This window comes from Poeciliopsis prolifica, unplaced genomic scaffold (assembly GCF_027474105.1).
Source record: "Poeciliopsis prolifica strain line A6 unplaced genomic scaffold, Auburn_PproV2 SCAFFOLD013, whole genome shotgun sequence".
NCBI classification, from domain to species: domain Eukaryota; kingdom Metazoa; phylum Chordata; class Actinopteri; order Cyprinodontiformes; family Poeciliidae; genus Poeciliopsis; species Poeciliopsis prolifica.
The window spans coordinates 3114434-3136494 of record NW_026562388.1 but is presented as its reverse complement, the minus strand read 5'-3'; the positions used below and the strand labels follow the sequence as shown (position 1 = coordinate 3136494).

The following is a 22061-nucleotide window of genomic DNA, read 5'->3' as shown; positions in this document are numbered from 1 at the left end:
CTGGAGAATATTTCAAGAACCCCAAAGAACTAAAGGAAGCAGACGACAAGGAACCAACTTAACCATGATCTGGTGCAAACTGGAAAACGGGGTGATTTGCCAGTCCATAGGCTTAAGCTGACTACAATAAGCAATATAAACTGCATTTTCCAGCATTTTTTCTTGTCAAGTTTTTCCTCTAAAACGTTATAAATTTGGTGAAGATCTGGATCAAGCTGGACAATTTCCTTGGACACAAAATAAGTCACTTCCATTGAGTGAAAAAAAAAAAAATGATTCCAAACAATACCTATCCTCCATGAGGGATGTCTACAATCCCCCCACCGCCTTTTAACATGGAATAGTAAAGAAATATTATGCCAAATTTTCATACAAAAGATATAAAAACAACATTTCATGCCATATTATTTAGTTATGTCATAAAAATAAACCCATTTTATTATCATTATTATTTTTTATTGATGAACCCAAGTTTCTTTAACTTAAACCCAGTGTTTAGTTTCCACAAATAATTGTGTGTTTTTATTGCTAAAAACACACTCTCAAATATTTTTCGCCATTTTTGTTAATTTATATATTCATTCAGTTTCTTGGGCTGATTTTTACGTTAATTGCCCCCCAAAAAATGAACATTAAAAATAAATATGCAGTGTGGCTCTCAGAACTCGTGCTTGAGTATTTTGAGCCTCGGCGAATACCGTACCAAAACAAATGACGTCACTTTGGAGCGAAAGTTTTCGAAACTCGTGGAGCGGCGATGGACAGCTCTCCGTCAAAACGGCTTAATTTATACTTTTGCACTTAATAGCTTTCCACAAAGCCGAACAAGACGGAAGCGGAACCATGGATGGACTTGAAATGTCTGCAATGATACCGGCTCTTCAAGAGCTAGCTAAGTGAGTTAAAAGTTGGCTTCTAGCTAACATGCTAACAGCTTGTTACAGAGCTCCGCCACCTGTTTTCGTGTTTTAATCGGTCACCGTCTGTAGAAATGTGTAATGGCTCATTTCGTGAGGTCAATGCCGTGTTTGTTGTTTGCAGTGCCAGCGCTGCCGAGTACGAAGCAGCGGTGCAGAAGCCCCGGCAGATCCTCTGCCAGTTCATTGACAGGATACTGACAAATGTGGATGTTGGTAAGTCGGCAGTAATAACGAGCCACACAGACAGCAGGTGGGAATGCAGCTTTACGTCGAAGCGAATGTTGTAAACACCCGCACCGTTCTTTTAGGTGTTAGAATATATTGTAATCCAGCTGTTCTTTGTCGCATCAACCTGGTTTTCTTTAAATATTTTAATCACCAACATTGTTCCCCCAGGTGTTTCTGGTCATATAGTGATCCCAAGCAAAAGACTGAGTGCTATTAAAGTGCTATGAAAACGCATATTAAGAAAGCGACACTTCTGCAAGTTTTCATAGAATGTGGAAGATAACTTTCCCAATATATTTACTCATCACCGCATGTATTTCAGAGTAATCAGAAATGTTTATTTGATGTGATGGAGCTTCAGTTTAAATATTTGTGTAAACTGACCAATAATGGACTCAGAAGTGTGAAAATTTGATTGTAGAAAAGTATTGAATTGCATATGTGAACATTTTACACTTAAATCACTTTTGGTGAATATGGATTCATTTGTTTATTTATTTTAACATTTTTAAGATTTAGCTATTTTTATTCTTTTGTGAAGTACTTAAACCAACGAATAATCTTTTTTTTTTTTTTTTCAGTTGCTCTGGGCTTAAATAAAAAGTCCAGTTCGGAGCCGGCCTGTGTAATGCTGCTGGATTTTGTGCAACATATAGTCAAATCCTCATCTCTGATGTTTGCCAATCCTGCCTGTCAGCCTGCTGAGTATCCAGACACCATACAGAGCTGCACTGGTACGGACTATGTAGAAAACAAAACAAAAACAATAAACAAGAGAAAACAACTAAAGCACTTATTTCTCTATTTATTCACTTGTTTTTCTTCAGACTTCAGTAAGTGGGTGGCGGTGCGTTTGCTCCGCATCGGAGCATCTCCGGGCTGTGATGTCATCCACGGCCGGGTCTCTGCTGTGCTGTGCTCCTTGCTTCACTCTCTGCGGGTCCGGGTGCCCTTCATCTTCAGCTGCCTTGTTCGGGAGTTTGTTTTAATGGCTCAAGACCTCAGCAACGTCCTGGACGCCCACATAGCTGCGCTGTGTGGGTCGGACATCCGCACGCAGAACCAGTGGCCCGTGAAGCTCGAGCGCTTCCTCTTCTCCACCACGCGCGCCTCCTACCTCACCCAGACTCCCCTCGTTCTCTCGTCGCCTGCCGCCTTGGAGTCGCTGACCGCTGTCGCTCTCGGCATCATAACCGACACTCTGAGGGGAGTCGTTTCCTGTCGCGACCTGAGCGCGGCCTGGGAGACGGCCTGCTCTGTTTTGGCGAACAGCAACACCAGGCTGAGGAAGATTTCCATGGCGATGTTGCGAAAACTGGTGGAGCTGAGAAAGTTCGACGAGACCCAGAGCCACAATTTCTTCGCTGCCTTTTTTCACCTGCTCGAAACGTACGACTTCTCGGATGAGAAGGAGCCCTACGAAGGGGAGCTGCTGAAGCTCACCCGCTGTCTGTTTCAGTCAGCTCACGTCTCTCACTCGGATTTCGAGTCCGTCTACCTCTCGCAGATGTTCGAGTGCGTTTGTGCTCTCGCAGGGGCAGGAGTTAAGTTCGGATCGGAGCTTACCGAATCCCTCTGCGTTCTCTTCAGCTTCTCGTTGTCTGTCGTCCCGAGTTATGAAGGTGCCGCCTTGCTGAGGAGGCAACAGGTGGCGGACGTCTGCAGGACTCTGGCGCGCACCATTGGGACAGAAAATCAATCTGAAGTACTGAAGTTTTTTATTCTGTAACCTTTGCTGTGTTTGCCGTGTTTGCATCTTGCTTTTTACATTTGTTGTGTGCTTTGCAGTGTGCAGAAGGGTTCCTCCAAGCTGCACTTCAGGCTGAGAAAGCTACCGTGATGCAGAAGACAGGAGATGGAGAGACGCCCGCCAAGAGATCCCGCAAATCTGCCGACAGGTTGGTCACCAAAACGACAAAAACAACATCGATGAGAGTTAAGAAAAAACATCCTTTGGTCGGTTTCTGCGACTGAGTCTAGTTCGGAGCACATTCTCTGTGGAACTGAACTTTCTTGAATCATTTTTAACCATGGGAAAAAAATTTTAACGTCTGAAACCCGAGATCTTTACATTTCATCTCTTGACGCTGAGCAGATCCTCCTCTTGTAGGAGGAGTCACTTCTGTTTGGGGACACAGCTTGCTAACTTCAACAAAAATGATTTCAAAAGCCAAAACCAGACCAAAGGAACATTAATCTGAGGTTGTTTTAGAGCAGTTATGGTTTAAAAGCCCCATACTTCCACTCCCAAGTGTGTGGAAATGTGTTGGCAGAGTGAATTTAAAGTGAACTGCAGGCAACAAGTCTCCTGGAAAGACAGTGGAGCTCCCATCAGGATTACAACCTCCTAACTTAAGGCATTGTTTATGATAATTAAGCTGAGGTTAAGATGATCTGAAATTGAATTAAGTTCAGTTTTAACTTATTAAAGATTTAACTTGTTAACTTTTACAGTTAAATCAATATATATTTTATTTCAAAAGTAGCTTATCGGGGCATTAAATGTTCCACATTTTATGGTGATGTATATTTTAAAATACTTTTTGAGTGCAATGTTTTTGATAATCATGTCACAAAGCTCTGCGTAAAAGCTCTGCTTTACAGTTGTAGATTTTTTAATTCCAGCTGTTGAGTCATTTTGTGTCTTTGTGTGTTCAGCGAGCTGGACATGCGTGTCGGCAGTGAGGTTTGGGCCGCATTAAATCAACGTGTTGAGGAGCTGCTGACTGTTCTGAGCTCATCCTCTGCAGAACCAGAGAGCCTGCAGACCCTGTCCGCCCTGCAGGGTCTGGCCCTCATCCTGCACCTGGCAGTGCTGTGCTCCTCACCCCTCAGGTACCTGCCTTCAAACAGACCAAGATCTACTAGTGAGGAGTTGTAGCAGAAAGGTATAGAGTCACAGTTTTTTTTTTTTTTTTTTTTCGTCAACAGTTCCTGTCCTCTGGTCTGGGTTTCCACTGAGACTATGAGCCGGGTGCTGAAGAGCTGCCAGTCGGTGCTAGAAGGAGCATCTCGGCCCGTCTCTCATCAGGAATACTTTAAGTCTGCTTTTCAATCGACGATCACAGTTCTTGACTCTATTCTCTACCTGACATGTAAGAAGACACAAAAAAAAACTTTCTTTGAGGTTTTATTTATTTTTTATGAAAAGGAACGAATGTCTACTAAATACTAAAAAAAAAATTAATTTGTGCATCTAAAATTAAGGCCTTAAAATGTCTTGAATTCATTTAAAGAAATGTAGTGATAGTAGTTAAATTTTGTAGTGGCAGGAATATTTAATCACATATATTTTCCTCGCAGGATTTTCCATCAGACATATTTATTATGTTCCATGAATCAAGGTGGTGCAGGCTACCGCTAACTAGCTGCTAAAATACATTTGCTGGCTAGCCAGCCTGCCAGCTTTTTCCCCATCTTATTTCTTTTGTACATTTCTGTCATGATGCAGGTCTTGAATTTCATTCATAATGGTCTTAAAGTTGAATGCGTGAAACCTGCAGAAACCCTGGTATTCCCTCAGGTTTTTCTATCATATGTTTGCTAAAAAATGTGGTTTTAGTGACATTTCTTAAATTGCAACAGATTTTTGGTGATCATGTTATGTGACCATATGTATGCAGTGAACAGCCAGATTGAAAATGGGCTCCAGCGGCGTGTGTGTGCCCTGCTGTCTCTTCCTTGGGTGTGTGAGAACAAGTCTGCTTCGGCTTTTAAGAGTTCAGGGTTTCCTTCCTGGCTCTCCACTTTGGCTCAGAGACTCAGCTTCTGTTATTGTAAGTAATCCTGTCACATCTCAAGCCAGCAGATGAGAAAACATTCAGCTTTAGCTTCCAAAATGTGCAAAACATCCTCGTAATTGTGGAGTGTCTTCTAAATGTATTCTCTTACTTTTCAGGTTAAGGCTTGTGTACACATGTGTTGTAGGAATGTCAATCATTTTTAGAGCTGCTTTGCATGTATCTACATCTACAACCATGTATTTCAGTTTAACATCATTGCATAACATTGAACCCGACATGTGATTCCAGCACATAGAGTCCAGGCGGACTGTGTGTCGCTGCTGGCCTTTCTGCGCCGGGGCGTGTGCGACGGCTGGCGCGTTTGCATCTTCGGCGACGCGCTGCGGAGCCAGGGCGAGGCGGTGAGGGCCACGGCCGTCGAGGTCTTCCCCATTCTGCTTCATCACCTGGGACCCTCACACCACGACCTCATTGGCACCGCTCTGCCGTGCGTGAACTGCCACCGGCAAACGGGACATCCCCGTTCTCGCCGTTGTTACCGCCGTGGTTTGTGCTTCCGTTGGTAGTTTACATCGTGGCTTTTTTTTCTTCTTCTTTGTTGTAGGTCGCTGCTGGAGGATGAGTCAGAGCGGGTCAAGGTGGCGCTCGCCAGGATTGTTGGGCATCTCAGCTGCGTCCAGTTGGAGCTTTCCAAGCTTTGTGACTCCGACGTAGAGGCCACGTGTTCTTCCAAAGTCCTCTGCCTTCGCTGGAGTCTTGCAGCTCATCATGCTGGGAATAAAGCGCCATTCCTCAAAGCAGCCGTTGTTAAACCATTCATAGCTTTACTCAGACCTCAAACTGCCAGCTGTGTCAAACTAGGTAACTAAAAGTTTTATTTTGTTTTCTAAATGAGCTTTCACAGTGTTGTGAATTGCTTTCTTCACCCTCGACTCGACTTATTTCAGCGTTTCTGGAAGGCCTACCTCACCTCTGCCAGCACGTCAACCTGCTCGGTGCGGACAGCGACTCCCGCACCATTCTCTGCGCCCTGATCGGCCTGATCGAGGACTCCGATCCCGCCGTTAGGACGCGTTTTAGCCAATCCGTGCGTTTCCTGCTGACGGAGTCCACGAGGCACTCGGAGCAGGATACGCTGAGCGAGGTGAGACATTTCAGCAGTTAAACGCAGCGCTTTTAAAGTCACACGGAGGCTGACCACTTGTTGCGGGTTCTCGTTGCCGCTGCAGCTGCTGGTTGCGCGTCTTAAGGAGGCGTTCAGCAACGCCAAAGCCAGCAGAGACGACGACCTGCGAAAGACACTCATCCTCACCACAGGAGAAATCGGCAGGTAAAACAATTGAACGTCAGTTTTTACAACTTAAAATTCAAAATAATCTTCTTGGATTTTTTTTCAAATCAATAAACTAAATACACAATATATGAATTAAACATGGTGCCAATTAAACACGGTGCTATTTTTGTCATCAGTTTATTCAGTCTAGAAAATTATTTAGTTTGTTCCCAAGTTTAATTGAAGAATTAATGTGCTCTGGTTTTTTGTTTTGTTTTTGTTTGAGTTGCTGGATTATTTTTAGCCCTGCTTACAATCAAATTCAAGTTAAAAGAAAAACATTTCAGACCACTGAAATTCTCATGCTAAAAAAGTGATCTAAAAAAAGAAGCTCACTGGAGGGCCAAATTTGTATCACGGGACCTCACAACATTGTTCCAGGGGCCACAAATTGGTCCCCAGACCACACTTTTTAAACCCCTAGTCTGAGCAAAAAGGTGAATTTAATTTAAGGTACTGAATTTTTTTTCTCCCACGTTTTTATAGACAGTTGAGGAGATCTGCTGCATGTAAATGTTAAATGGTCTTTTCCTTTTCTCGTTAGGGCTTCTCAGGGCAGTCTGGTGTCCTTCTCCCTGCTGCGTCTGCTCCACTGTCTCCTGTCCAAGTCGGCCACTGTGTCCATTGATGCTTACACTCAGATCAGAGCGCTGGCGGCTGCTAAAGAGCTGAAGCTGCAGACCCTGTTCAGCCAGTATAAGAACCCCATCTGCCAGGTAGATAATTTGCCAATCTGTGGATCTGTACCTGCATTTAGTGGCATTGTTTTTTCTTTTGCATATATATAAAATTGCAACACCTTGAAAGATTTAATTAAAGCAGAAAAAAACTGTGATTGATGATTTTATCTGACCTTTTTAGTACAGATTAAATGTAATAAAATAGCAATCTAAACTAGATATAAACTGGCTTTTTTTTTTCTTTGATAGATTCAGAAAGCTAGATAACTGGAGAAATTGTGGACGGCATCTTTCTGTTTGTGGCTCGTGTTTTCAGTTTCTGGTGGAGTCGCTGCATTCGCGCCACGCCTCCGCCCTGCGGAGCACGCCCGACCAGACCAGCGAATCGGCCACTCAGAGAGAGCTGGCTTTGGACATTCTGGCTCAAATCGCGCATGCTTTCGACTTCCCGGACCTCCACCGCTTCCTCACCGTACGCTCAGACAGAACTTCTCTTTCCCCCAGAAGCGGCATCTTTTTCACGCCACTGAAACGCGCGCTGTCTCGCACATCTGTGTCCGCAGCGAACGCTCCAGGTGCTGCTGCCGTACCTGGCAGCCAAGGCGAGCTCCACAGGCTCCGCCCTCATCCGCGCGCTTGCTATCGAGCTAAAGGCGAACAGGAGAGAGATTCTGATCAACAATTTCAAGTACATCTTCAGTCATCTGGTTTGCTCCTGCACCAAGGAGGAGCTGGAGAGAGCATTTCACTATCTACAGGTTTTTTTTTTGTTAATATTAATCAATTAATTGCATTATAAAGCAAAAGGAACTCAATGATTTCCATTCTGATGAGTAATATTTTTTTTGTTTTCAGGTTCATCATGATTTGTTTTGTTTATGGCTTCAGTTGTGTGTGGTTTTTATTATTCTGTCTCACTTATTGTTTCAGGTTGTCGTGTTTTATTTTGGGCGTATGAAATATCTTCCAGTTCTAGTTGGAAATGTTATTTACAGGGCTGGACACTAAATCTGTACCAGTATATATCGCGATAAACCTGTGAACAATATCAATAGATAATACATCTGAACGGCACAGCATTCTGGGAGATGTAGGCGAGGAAAAGCTGTAGCTGCTCAACCTCTTGCAGCGTTAAATGACAAAGTCAAATTGATTTAGTCATATTTTATACATATATATGTATATACAACATTTTTATAACAACTGAAGTTAACACAGTTATTTAGTTGTGCTATAAAGTGATAATATTTGGCTGTGAAACACATCACATGGAAAATGTGAGTCGTTTTCCGTCTTAGAGTGAGACGGAGATTGAGCTGGGTTCCCTGCTCAGACAGGACTTCCAGGGTCTCCACAACGAGCTGCTGCTTCGTCTGGGGGAACACTACCAGCAGGTGGGCAGAAAACCTGAACCACCTTTTTTTTTTGTTGTTGTAATTTCTCTGCCGTTTATTGACTTATTCAGTGATGAAAATCAATTCTTTGTAGGTTTTCAACGGTTTAGCCATCTTGGCCTCCTTTGCATCCAACGATGATCCATACCAGGGTCCTAGAGACATCACCACTCCGGAGCACATGGTCCACATCCTTTTCTTCTCAGTTTGTGATATGATCGACATTCCACCTAAATGTGACTTTGCTGTGTTTCAGGCTGACTACCTGCAGCCCAAGCTGCTGGGGATTCTTGCTTTCTTCAACATGCAGCTGCTCAGCTCCAGCGCAGGGGAGAAGGACCGCAAGAAAATGGTGAGTCGTCCTCGGCCGAGTGCCGGTCGCAGCCGCAGCATTCCAGCCCCGTCCGCTTCGACACATCTGCTTTTGCGCGTGTCCTTGCGGCCAGGCTTTGACGAGCGTGATGGCTCTGATGCGCCTGATGGGATCCAAGCACATCAGCTCCGTCAGGGTGAAGATGATGACGACGCTTCGCACGGGCCTGCGTTACAGAGAGGACTTCCCTCTGCTCTGCTGCCAGTTAGTACCTGCCTCTTCCCCGTGAAGTCGTCTCCTAAACGAGTTTTGGTGAAAAGAAAAAGTTGAAAGATTGCACTTCCTTGTTGCAGGACGTGGGAGTGTTTTGTGAGGAGTGTGGAGCCCTCCCACCTCGGGCCTCTCTTGAGTCATGTTATTGTTGCCCTGCTGCCCTTGATCCCCCTGCGGCCCAGAGAGACCGCCGCTATCATTCGCTTCCTCATCCTGGACAACAGGTGACGTTAAAAACAAAAAAAAACAAAAAGAATGCATCAATATGAATAAGATTGAAAATCAAGAGTTTAATTGAACTCTTGATTTTGGTAAAGCTTGCTTGGGACTTGATGTTTGCATATCGAGAGACAGAAATTTGGCCCAATTCTCTTTATAAAATTCCTCATGTTCATGCAGACTGGATGGAAAGTGTCTGTAAAGCTTTCTAGGCTTGAATAATGAGTATTCTATTTTTAAAACGTTCTGCTGCATCTCAGTGTGTTTAGAGACATTTTCATCCTGGAATAGAAAAATCCGTCATAGCAAAGTGAAAACTTTCGGACAGCTCTAGATGATTACAGAATGATCCCTACTGAGACCGCGCTTCTCTCAATCTCTTACAGGGACGAAGTAAACGACTACCTTCACGAGATTTACTTTCTGCCCGAGCATCCGGAGCTCAAAGACATCCACACGGTTCTGCAAAATTACAAAAAGGTTTGTGACGATGAAGGGTCGAGAGGGAAAAATACTCCTAAAGACAGGAAATGACATGACCAAGAATTTGCTTTTGGTTCGTTCAGCTGACGGCCAGCAGCAGCGACCTGGCCTCCGCTCTGCAGCTGTCGATGAGAGCCGTTCAGCATGAGAACGTGGATGTGAGGATCCACGCTCTGACCAGCCTCAGGGACATGATGCACAGCAAGCAGGTGCTATGAAACACCAAACAAGGACTAATAGGTTACGGTAGTGTTTGGAGTTCTCTGCAAAGAAAAGTGAGCTAATGCTATAAGCTGACGGCGTTTTTGATACCATTTGTGACATTAGTGCAGTCAAATTTAATGTTAATTATTTATGAGGGTTTTTCTACGTTATGTGCAGAGCTGGGGAGAAACTAGTTACATTTCTTTAATTACATTTTACGTCAGTACCGTAACTTTTTCTTTAAAAATGCACTTTTAGGAGTATTTTTACTACGCTCTACTTTTTACTTTTACTTGAGTAATCTTATGATGAGGTTTTTCCAAGGAAACTTGCTAAGCCGGGTGGTCGGGTCGCAGGGGCAGTCGTTGATCGGTTCATTGCTGTGTTTTTGTGTTAAAAAATATTAAAAATTGACAGGAAATTTCAAAATATCACTTGATATTCATATGTTATTGGAAAACTGGAAGATTCATACCTAAACATAAGCTATTAAGTCTTTTAAAAGAAGGCAGTCATTAAAATAAGTAATCACTGCTTTGCCTGATGGGGGCACAAGAAAAGCCTGGTGGCCCGCCAGGCTTATAATACACTGAGAGAAACCCTGAGTATTGCTACTGTTACTTGAGTAAACTTTCTGGAGACTTGTGAGTAAATTCACTGAACGAAGAGCAAGCTTATTTTCACCAAACATTCATCAGACACAGACCCACACCTGCAGTTTTTGTTTCATAAGTTTTTTTTATTGAAAGAGATTGATTCGTAAAAATGTTCATTTTGCCTGATTTTGTTCATTCTTTGCTACTTGAATATAAATTATTGTCATTTGTTTCCCATTAATGTACCAACATTTCCACTTAATGTTATATTTTGGTCTGTCTGGTCATGTCATTTTTAAATACGAATTGATTGATCATTTGGTCAGTTACTCAGTACTTGAGTAGATTTTTTTTTATTTTTTACCAAAGTACTTCTTTTACTCCCACCTGAATAATTTCTCAGATGACTACTTTTTTCTTTTGGGTAAAAACATGTTGATGTAGTTCTACTCTTACTTGAGTAAAATTTTTGGGGGACTCTACCCGCCTCCGGTTGTGTGTTTCAGGAGTGGCTGCTGCAGCAGGTGTGTGCCAGCGAGGCGGTGGAGCCTGTCATCTCCAGCCTGGTGTCCGTGCTGCTGAAGGGCTGCCAGGACTCGTCCCCCGAGGCCCGGCTCCTCTGCGGGGAGTGTCTGGGAGAGCTGGGGGCCGTGGATCCTGGACGCCTGGATCTGTCCCACGCACACTCCAAGGGCGACCGCAACACCTTCGTGGCAAGTTAACGTTGAACTCTTGTTCTCTTTTTTGACTGAATACGATGTAAAACAAAAGAAATATCAATTAACTAGTTGCAAATACTTAATTATTTTACAAACACGTCTAAAAGTAAAATGTTGCTTCATGTTTGTCCTTTTTCGCCCATTTTTACTTAGGAAGAAAAAATTACCCTAATCTCTTAATACTATTGTAGAAAAAGTATTTCCTAATAAATTTCTGATACAACAACTTTCTGAAAGCACAACATTTCTTTCTTCCTGTCAACAGAGCGGAGTAGATGATCCCAACTTTGCCCATGACCTGCTGACTGAGCTCACCAGAACATTCCTGGCCTACGCTGATAACGTGCGAGCTCAGGACTCCGCTGCGTATGCCATACAGGTACGCAAAATGCGTCCAAACACAAAAAATATCATACAAATTCTCATGATTGTTCTGTTTTACTTATTTGAGTTTTCTAACTCGATGATCGGTTGTTCGCCGCAGGAGCTGCTGTCCATTTTTGAGTGTCGCGAGGGGAGAACTGACTCAGCGGGCCGTCGCTTGTGGAGGAGATTCCCAGAACAGATCCAAGAAATCCTGGAGCCTCACCTCAACAGCAGGTCGAAATCTCTTCCACAGAAGAGTTGGAAAAAAAAATTTTTTATTACTGTTATGTAATCCACAGTATTTTGATGACCCTTCCTATGCTTTCTTGCAGATATAAGAGCAGTCAGAAGGAGGTGAATTGGTCCAAAGTGAAGAAGCCAGTGTACCTTAGCAGCCGAGGCAGCAAGTTTTCTGACTGGTCTGCCACCTGGGCTGGATACCTCATCAGCAAGGTTAGCCGATTCTTCAACACAGTCAAACTGTCCTCTTCCTAATCTGTACGCAGGTGGGTTTTTTTTTTAGAAGTCTTAACGTGTGGTTCTCCATCCAGGTGAGACACGAGCTGGCCAGCAAGGTCTTCAAGTGCTGCAGCTTCATCATCAAACACGACTACAAAGTCACCATCTACCTGCTGCCTCACATCCTGCTCTACATGCTGCTGGGCTGCACACCTGCAGAGCAGCAGGAGGTCAGGGTTTCTCTCCCCTCCAGCATAGCTCGGTGTGGCGCTGCGTCGTTTTCCACTCATGCGCTGGTCGTTTTGTCTCAAAGGTGACGGAGGAGATGCTGGCCGTGCTGACCGAGGGCGACGGACGAGGAGGGGGCGGAGTCCAGGAGGCAGCCTCCAGCCTATCACAGCTCAGCACTCAGACTGTGTTCAGCATGCTGTCACACCTCACACAGTGGAGCCGCCACATCCTTTACGCCAAACCCAAAGTCACAGGTAATGGTCAGGTTTCAGGCGGGTCCCTGAAATCCTTGAAAATGCTTGAATTTCAGCTAAGTGTTTGTCAAGGTTTGGAAAGTGCTTGGTATTAAATTGCAGTTTTGTAATACTGCAATTTGTAATACTTTGCTTGGTATTAAATTGCAATCTAACATTTGAACTAAAGCCTAAATGTGAATTATTTGCAGTTGGGAAAAGATATTTTCATGCACTTAGTAAACAGGGTTTTTTCTCACTGTCTAAAGTTCAGTCAGACTAAAGTTTCCGTGTTATAGTTTAGTCACAATCACCAGAATTATTTCTACTCGCTAAATTCAAGAAAACTTTGCAAGACTTTTTTTTTTTTGTAACTTTCTTTCTATATTGTCTTCAGGCATTTAATTTAAGCAAAAAGGTTATTTACCTTAACACAATTTGATTGGATTGTTTTGATGTGATGCATATTTTTTACTCATAATGTCTCAATGACTTATAGATCTGGTTTAAAATTTTATACCGTAAACAAAGTTACAGATTTCTTTTTTTAGTTCACTTTAGTGTTTTGTTCTCTGACTAGTCAGGTGTGTTTTAGAGACATTTCAGATCATAAAATTAAATTATATTTCAATTTACTTTGTCCTTCTTCAAGGTAGAATGAATAATACTACAATAAAATATTATTACTGACAGTAACATATAATATTATATTATAGTGAATTTAAACTGTGCTTTTTAGTTAATTCATGAGTTAAATTTTAGTTAAATTTATGAAAAGTACTTGAATTTTGCTGAGGAAATTGTGTGTGAACCCTGAATAGTGGTTGCTACTTAACTTAAATCACTTATTACTCTACTAAATGTGGTTATTAATATAAAATGTGAACTTTTTGTCCTGCAGAAAGGGGTGATTATGACCGTGTGGTGGCCTTCCTGAAGGGTATCCCACAGGACGTGCTTGCTAAGGCCTCCCTGCGGTCCAAGGCGTACACTCGAGCCCTCATGCACTTCGAAGCGTACATCCTGGAGAACAAGGAGAACATCCAGGACCACCTCAGCTTCCTGCAGGTCAGGCCGGTTCTGTGAGATCGGCTGAAGCCGGTGTTCAATGTGAATCTCAGCGTCGTGACGAATTCCTGCCCGTTCCAGACGCTGTACGCGGCGATGCACGAGCCTGACGGAGTGAGGGGAGTCAACGCTCTGAGGAGGGAAGAGCCGTCGCTTCAGGAACAGATACTCGAACATGAGAGCATTGGTTTGCTGCGAGATGCGACGGCTTGTTACGACCGGGCCATACAGCTGGAGTCAGACCAGGTTCTCACCCGCAGATTCCTTCTTCACATTTACTCACTCTACAACAACAACCTTCTATGTAATGTATTGGGATTTTATGTGATAGACCAAAAAAACGTGGCATTGATGAACAAAGAGCTAAATAATAAATAATACAGATCAGGAAATACAACAGCCTGGTCAGAAATGAAGTTGTTTAGAAGTCTAATCTAGACTTTTGACAAATTTTGCTGGATGATAAATTAGATGATAATATTGTTCTTTTGCGATAATTTTGATATCACAATAATGCAGGTTCGCTCGCTCAAAGACCAATAAATGATCATTTTGTCAAGAGCTCTTAACACTTGATGTTGACCGAAAGCTTTATTACAATATTATACTGTAAGTAGCATCACAATATTTTGTGATTTTATTGTGAAAATGATAAAAGTGACAATAAAATCTATTTCTTTCGTTTTAGGCAACAGCATGACTATATGACACTTGCTATGATTACTGTCACAGTGATGAGAGGTTTTGTGGGACTTTGAACATACGATATGATAAATGGCCACCCCTACTTAACACTTGAACTGGAAGATATTTTCAATGTCCAAAAGAAAAAACAACCAAATTCAATATACAAAACGGAAATGAAAACCAGATCTAAATAAAATTGATTATGACGACTCTGTAAACAAAACTTCCCTTTAAAAACTATGAATAATCAGAATTAAAAAGATCAAGCTCATTTTAATTTATCATACGATTAATTAGTTGTCTATAGTCTAATTTCATTTCTAAAACGATATCCTTTGCTTTGAACATTTTATGCAACAAACACGAGTGTTCAAGAGACAATTTGTTACTCTGGAGGAGCTGCAGTCATCGTGTCGTTCGGCAAGATGCCGGATAAACCCTTGATTGGTTTGTCAGGGCAACACAAAAACAGAGCAAACGACGACGCGTCTGTTCATAGCTTTTCTTTTTTTTAACAAGCTCTAAATGATACATTTTTCAGACGTACTACAATACATCTATAATAGTAAAAAATTCACCGATATTTTCTAGATCGGTCACTATCATGGAGTGATGATCTCTATGCTCGGCCTGGGGCAGCTGTCCACCGTCATCACGCAGGTTAACGGAGTACTAGCCAATAAGTAAGACACTTGCAGCCTACTTTGCTCTCATCATTACTGCAGCCTGATTTAAGCTCAACTTGCTTCCCTTTTTCCACGTTCAGGCAGCAGTGGAAGTCAGAGCTGAACACCTACAGAGTGGAGGCCGCCTGGAAGCTTGGGAAGTGGGATCTGTTGGAAGATTATTTGAGTTCAGGTTAGAAAAAAAAGTATAAAGGTCTTTCCACTTTAGTAGATATGAACCAGTTCTAATTGTATTTGTTTAATCTGCCAATAACAACGCGGCCCCTGCAGACCAGCAGTCGTGCACTTGGGGCGTGCGGCTCGGCCAGCTGCTGCTGTCGGCGAAGAAGCAGGATGCGGAGAGTTTCTACGAGAAGCTGAAGCTGGTGCGGAAAGAGCAGGTGGTCCCGCTGTCCGCCGCCAGCTACGAGTGTGGGACCTACCAACGGGGATACGAGTACATCGTCAGGTCTGGCCTTCAGCTTCAGCAGCAGCTTTGGCTTCTTCCTCGTGACTCTAAAACGCGTCCACCTGTGTGCGTAGGCTCCACATGCTCAGCGAGCTGGAGCACGCGTTCACCGAGCTGCGGGGCGCTGGAGACGGCTCCGCCCCCAGCCTCACCAAGCTGCCTCCTCATTGGTCCGACCGCCTGGAGATGACCCAGAATTCCTTCAGGGCCAAGGAGCCGATCCTGGCCATGCGGCGAGCCCTGCTGAGCCTCAGACCACAGTAAGGAGACAGAAGTTTGTTCACGCACTGTTGTGATGGTCGCTAAATTATTAAATTATGAAAACGGCCTCCAAAGTTCAGTTTTGTGCTTTATGACGAAAACAGCCTTTCTAAGATGTAACAGGCTTAAAACAATCTCTGTGTGTTGTATCTTCGGTAGATGAAAATGAATTTATTAAACCTTCAGCTCTGTTTTTGATATTGCTTCAGATATTAGATTGCTGGTGCAAAACTAATGTTTAGTACCCACTAATGTTTAGACCGTCAACTAGTGATTACTTTAGAAATTGATTATTAAATCAGTTATTCTCACGATTTAGAAGGAAAAATATTGGAATTGTTCAAATGTTTTATTTAACCACTTATTTTATATAAACTTTTTCTTGTATAATATTAGAAATACGTTTAAAAATGCAAATAAGCAAGCAATTTGGATAAAATAAAAACGGCATTGCCGAAAATGCAGTAGCATAGCATTGCTTTCGTACACTCTTGATCATTTGCTGTAAAGGATGTGTCTGCAGCTAAAAAATACGTCTTAACATCAACATGTGAAAAATTCTGACCTTTCTGCCTGATTTAACATCAGTACAGTGTACGGATGGTTTGTTATGTTTTTTTGATCAAGCAATTAATTGTAGAATAGCAAAATGTGCTGAATAAAATGAATTGTTGCAGAGTTTAAACCAAGCGAAAGAGGAGAAAGAGGAGTTCTGAGAAGAAAAGGTTTACAGAAAATTAAGGTTTTTCATCATAAATGCTAGATATACCTTTTTTGAGGGGGGAGTTTTGGCTTAAGTACTGCTCTGAGTATATTATTTTAGCAGTCTGTAAATGGTTATTCAGTTGCTGAATTAGTTATTTCAATAATCGATTAATCACAATTAATACAATTAATTGTTTCAGCCCTACATAAAACAGGGTATTAGAGCCTCTTTAGATTGTCGTTCAAAACAGTAAATGCCACCATGGTTAAAACGTTTCCTAAGCTAATTGATTTGAGTTTGTTGATCTCTGAGCAGCGATCGCCGTGGTTGTGTCCTCTAGGCCCGTGTGTCAGGAGCTGGTGGGCGAGTGCTGGCTGCAGAGCGCCCGGGTCGCCAGGAAGGCTGGGCACCACCAGACGGCCTTCAACGCTCTGCTCAACGCAGACAACACCAACCTGGCTGAGCTGGTCACGGAGAAGGCCAAGTGGCTCTGGTCCAAGGTACTGCCGACCCGTGAAAAATAGCGAAAGTTCAGTCAGGTTTCAAGGTTTCTCAGACATTAGTTTTCTTTGCTCTAATTCAGTCCACAGCAGCTCTGACTGTATTTAAGGTTGTTGTGTGTTTTGTTTTGGGTTTTTTTTATTCTTGATATTGCCGTTTTTTTCAACCAACTCTGCAACCGGAAAACCCCTCTGTGTGTGCCTGTGGTCAGGGCGACGTGCACCAGGCGCTGATCGTCCTGCAGAAGGGCGTGGCCCAGTGTTTTCCTGATGACCAGCTGCTGACCGAGCCTCGCAGCCTGCAGATCAAAGGGAAGGCCATGCTGCTGGTGGGACGCTTCATGGAAGAGACGGCAAACTTCGAGTCCAACGCCATCATGAAGGCGTACAAGGTTTTACCTCGTATCTTTTATTTGTGGAGTTTATTATGTTCACAAATAGATAAACGTATTATTAGCAACTACAATGATAGTTGATTTAATTTCTTAATCTATTTGCTTTTCACCTTCAACTGGTTTATTTATTTGGTCTGCAGGATGTGACCAACCTCCTCCCAGAATGGGAGGATGGGAACTTCTACCTAGCAAAGTACTATGATAAAGTGATGCCAATGGTGACAGATAACAAGCTGGAGAAACAGGGGAACCTCATCCGATACATCGTCACCTTCTTTGGAAAGTAGGTTCTCGTTCTTTCTGCATATTAATATCCTTCAAACTGGCGTCTGACGGTATAACTCATTTCCTGTCAGAGCCCTGCAGTTTGGGAACCAGTACATCTACCAGGCGATGCCTCGCATGCTCTCCCTCTGGTTGGATTTCGGAGCTAAAGTGTGCGACTGTGAGAAAGGTAAGTAGGTAAGGCCAGAGAGCACAGGGCCGGTCGGACTGGAAACGGTTCCCCGACGTTCGTGTCCGTCCTCCACAGCCGGACGAGCCGACCGACAGATGCGACAGGAGCTCGTGAAAATCAACGCAGTGGTCGAGGAGCATTGCTCCAACTTGGCGCCCTACCAGTTCCTCACCGCCTTCTCCCAGCTCATCTCCAGGGTGTGTCACTCCAGCGACGAGGTCTTCAAGGTTCTCATGAAAATCGTGGCCAAAGTGTTCCTCGCGTACCCGCAGCAAGCCATGTGGCTGATGACCGCTGTCTCCAAGGTTGGCTGGTGTTTTGCGTGTTTTCCGTTTTCCCTTCAACTATCTCAGTTTCACTCAGATGCTGTCATTTGTAATTGGAAACCTGCTTAGCTCCTTAGTGTTAGCATACATGCATTTTATCCTGGCTAAAATAATCGGACATACAGTTGTGGATAGACGTTTTGAGAGTGAGTGAGAATGTTATTTTCCCCTAAACTTTCCTGCTGAAGTCCTGTTGGTTCCATATGTAGATGAATCTGCTGGAAGTACAGCAGTAAAAAATGGGTTTTAAACATATTGAATTACAAAATACTTTAAGTATCAATATTTACAGTGTGAGTGTAGAGAATATCAACATCTCAGTGATTTTATTCAATCTGAGAGTGTGAAATAGTGTCTGACTGAAATAGTGTATTTCCCATTCCAATATGTAAATGACATTTCTTTCTTAGTCTGTTGTTTTCTTTCCTTCTTTCATCTTTTTTCCTTCTCTTCCTTTTGTTCTTTCTTACTTTCTTTCCATTTATGTGTTCTTCATTGTTTCCTCAGGTTCTATGCCTCTCTTCCTTCCTCTCGTTCCTTTTATTTTAATTCAAATTCAAATCAAAAATACTTCTCTTGTTGCCAGAGGGAAATTAAATGTTTTTGTAACTCAAGTTATACAGATATTCCTTCTTCCCTGTTTTGCTCCTTGGTCTGGGCTGGTTGGTATCTCCTGTTTGTTTACTTTTCCTTTTTTTTTTTTTTTTTTCCTGGTACATTGCTGCTGTTGTTGTTTGAACAGCAACTCTATTTAATTGCCTGCCCATGTGTGCCTTTTGTGTTTCAGTCTTCTTACCCCATGCGCATGAACCGCTGCAATCAGATTCTTAAGAGCGCCATCAGTCTTAAAAAGCCTCTGGAGAAATTCATTGGAGACGCGAACAGACTCACCGATAAGCTGCTGGAGCTCTGCAACAAGCCGGTAAAAATGTCCTCACAGGATGTAAAAAATTAGGGCTAATGAGATTACACCTGATTTAAGGGATCGCTGAACGTAAGAGGAAAATTAAGACGATTTGATTAACTGTGTGTTTTCATTACCCTAAAAGAGGGGGGGAAAAGTTTCTTACTTTGTAAAATACAGTTTTGTTTGATCGCGTCGCTCATTCAGGTGGACGGTAACAGCACCACCCTCAGCATGGGCGTTCACTTCAAGCAGCTGAAGCGGCTGGTGGAGGAGTCCACCTTCAGCCAGATCCTCATCCCGCTGCAGTCTGTCCTCATCCCCACGCTGCCCTCTACTGGCGGGGCGAACACAAAGCATGACGCCTTCCCCGGACAATGGGCGTACCTGGACGGCTTTGAAGACGGCGTAAGTAGGAGAGATGGGGTCTGAATTTCGCTACCCAACATTTATAATGTAGGAATATGATGTAGATAAATTTCAGTTTTAGAAAAGTGGGCAAATCAAAATGTGTAAAAATGTTTGTATTACCAGACTGTTGAGTAAAAAGTCACATCCTGATATGCTTAGATTTTTGGACATTTGAGTCTAGAATAATGTTATTTTTTTATCCTAACTGATCTATTTGCATGTCTTCGTATAAGGTGGAGATTTTAGCCTCGTTGCAGAAGCCCAAAAAGATAAGTCTGAAGGGCTCAGATGGTCGGAGCTACACCATGATGTGTAAACCTAAAGATGATCTAAGAAAAGACTGCCGCCTCATGGAGTTCAACTGTCTCATCAACAAGGTTGTGTGTCTGACTGATAAACACGTTTTCTGGTAACGACGCGGCCCTCCTCACCGTAGCGCTTTCTGCGAGCAGTGTCTCCGTAAGGACGCCGAGTCGAGGCGCAGGGAGCTGCACATCCGCACCTACGCCGTGATCCCACTCAACGAGGAGTGCGGCATCATCGAGTGGGTCAGCAACACCGCTGGGCTGCGATACATCCTCACCAAGCTGTACAAAGAGAGAGGTATTTATTTTCTTGTCAGCTGCCGTTCAAAGGCATCCATGCCTCTTGTTTACGTTTTAACGTGGCGGAACTATGACAAGCTTCATTTTACGTTACTGGTGTTTTATGTGTTGAACCAGCATGAAGTAGAGCATAATAGTGGAGTCGAAGGACCGATGCACATCCGTAGAAAACTGAGGGATTTAGGACAAAGTTAGTAAATACTTCATTTGTGATTTCACTTTAGTATTAAAAACACATCTGTTGTCTTAATGGCTATTGAACGTTTTCTGTGAATAATTTGGAGTTACACTCCACAGCAAAATTGTTGAAATTGTTCATTGACGTATGGGCAGTAACTGCAAATCGTCCCCACAGTTTTTAATCTCTTTTTTTTTTCCCTAGAATATTTGGGGAAAATATTTCTGAATGCGTGAAAAGTTGAAAGGTTTTGTAAGGCATTGTAGAGTTTGTGGGTCCAAGTGGGAAAGATTTGTAGACTGGAATAGCTGAAGAGATTTTGACTATGTATTTCTCCAGGCATCCACCTGTCGGGTAAAGAGCTGAGGAAGCTTATTTTACCCAAAACGGCTGCTTTTGAGGAAAAACTACGAATCCACAAGGAGGTGCTCTGCGCTCAGCATCCGCCCGTCTTCTATGAGTGGTTCCTCCAAACTTTTCCTGACCCTGAATCATGGTATGCCACTACTCCACTGCATGAGCACGGAGGACAATAGTACAAGCAGGAATGTTGATTAGGTTGAAATGTATACACGTGTTCACTTTTCATTTCTGTTTTTTTTTCTTTTCTTTTCTTTTCCAATGTTCACACCCAGGTACAGCAGTCGCTCTGCATACTGCCGTTCCACTGCTGTGATGTCCATGGTCGGCTACATCCTGGGACTTGGCGATCGCCATGGAGAAAACATCCTCTTTGACTCTTTCACTGGGGAATGTGTCCACGTTGACTTCAACTGCCTCTTTAACAAGGTTAGTCACTCAGATTAGAGGTATCGACACTTATTTGAGGAACTCGATCTGCTGTGTGATTTGGTCCCTTTTCCCTCCCATTTGCTTTATATGTGCCGTTCTCTTTGTGTCCACCAGGGGGAGACATTTGACGTGCCCGAGGTAGTTCCTTTCCGACTTACCCAAAACATGGTCCATGCTATGGGGCCAATGGGTACTGAGGGTTTATTTAGACAGGCCTGTGAGGTCACGCTTCGACTGATGCGAGACCAGAGAGAGCCACTCATGAGGTAGACACAGTTTAATACACTGTGATTGTCAAAAACTTGTTTTTCTTTAGTGTCCATATTCAAAAATAGCACTTCCATCATATAATTGTTTGCTATTACTCCTTAAGTGTGCTGAAGACCTTCCTTCACGACCCGCTGGTGGAGTGGAGCAAACCATCCAAAGGACTGGTGAAAACCCAGGCCAATGAGACAGGCGAGATAGTTAATGAAAAGGTTTGTTTGGGTTTTTTTTTTTGTGGATTTTGTTTATAGGTCTTACACAAATGATTTGTTTCTGCTTCAAGCTGTTAATTTCTACCCTATCTGTCACTTCCAGGCCAAAACACACGTGTGTGACATCGAGCAGCGTCTCCAGGGGGTGATAAAGAGCAGAAATAAAGTGCTTGGCCTCCCTCTGTCAATAGAGGGACATGTGCACTACCTCATCCAGGAAGCCACAGATGACAAAATGCTCTGTCAGATGTATTTGGGCTGGGGTCCATACCTGTAGAAAGATAGATACATGTTACGTTAATCATCATAAAGCACTTTTTGAGTAAAGTTTCAGTTTGGCTGAAGTTCCTGATTTTTTTATTTTTATTTTATAAACGGTTTGGATTGTATGTGCTGTTTGTAATAAAGAGATCGTCTGTTGGTTAGTGTGATTGAGTGCGTCTTTTAATCTTTTAACCCTCCTTAGCTCCTCTGATGCACCTCAGACTGTCAGCTGATTGAGTTTAATCCTCCCTTCTCTGATTCTGACCTGCTAACGTTCAGAGGTTCAAGAAAATTCGGCTCAACCACCGCTGCGGAGTAAGGTTGCATGCTGAAATTTCGTTTGCGGAGCAGGCTCTTTCGTTGTGCCATTATGGGTTCAGACACTCAGAGAGTCGCTGTATTTGTGATTATTGTGTTTCTTCTTTTAGTTAACTCGTGGCTGTTTTTGCAATTCACTTTGAAATAGAAGCCATAAGGTATTTTTGTGTTTAATAGCTGTT

General features: G+C 43.0%; 1 protein-coding gene across 1 annotated transcript; it reads left to right on the top strand.

The window, feature by feature from the left end:
- The first annotated feature begins 736 nt into the window (after positions 1–736).
- atr (ATR serine/threonine kinase) lies at positions 737–21722 on the top strand. Its single transcript, XM_055038584.1, has 48 exons — positions 737–896; positions 1042–1133; positions 1730–1882; positions 1976–2853; positions 2937–3046; positions 3807–3983; positions 4080–4243; positions 4772–4924; positions 5180–5378; positions 5496–5752; positions 5839–6035; positions 6121–6221; positions 6769–6940; positions 7221–7376; positions 7468–7662; positions 8203–8298; positions 8393–8482; positions 8555–8650; positions 8745–8875; positions 8965–9108; positions 9490–9583; positions 9670–9795; positions 10893–11099; positions 11371–11484; positions 11590–11705; positions 11804–11924; positions 12023–12160; positions 12244–12415; positions 13296–13462; positions 13544–13708; positions 14741–14832; positions 14916–15007; positions 15106–15283; positions 15358–15543; positions 16591–16750; positions 16963–17142; positions 17286–17428; positions 17502–17599; positions 17678–17907; positions 18716–18850; positions 19040–19240; positions 19477–19620; positions 19696–19846; positions 20366–20522; positions 20662–20815; positions 20933–21084; positions 21192–21297; positions 21401–21722. Exons 1-48 carry the CDS (start codon positions 844–846, stop codon positions 21572–21574), a joined length of 7767 nt encoding a protein of 2588 aa, XP_054894559.1. The 5' UTR covers positions 737–843; the 3' UTR covers positions 21575–21722.
- The last annotated feature ends 339 nt before the right edge of the window (positions 21723–22061 follow it).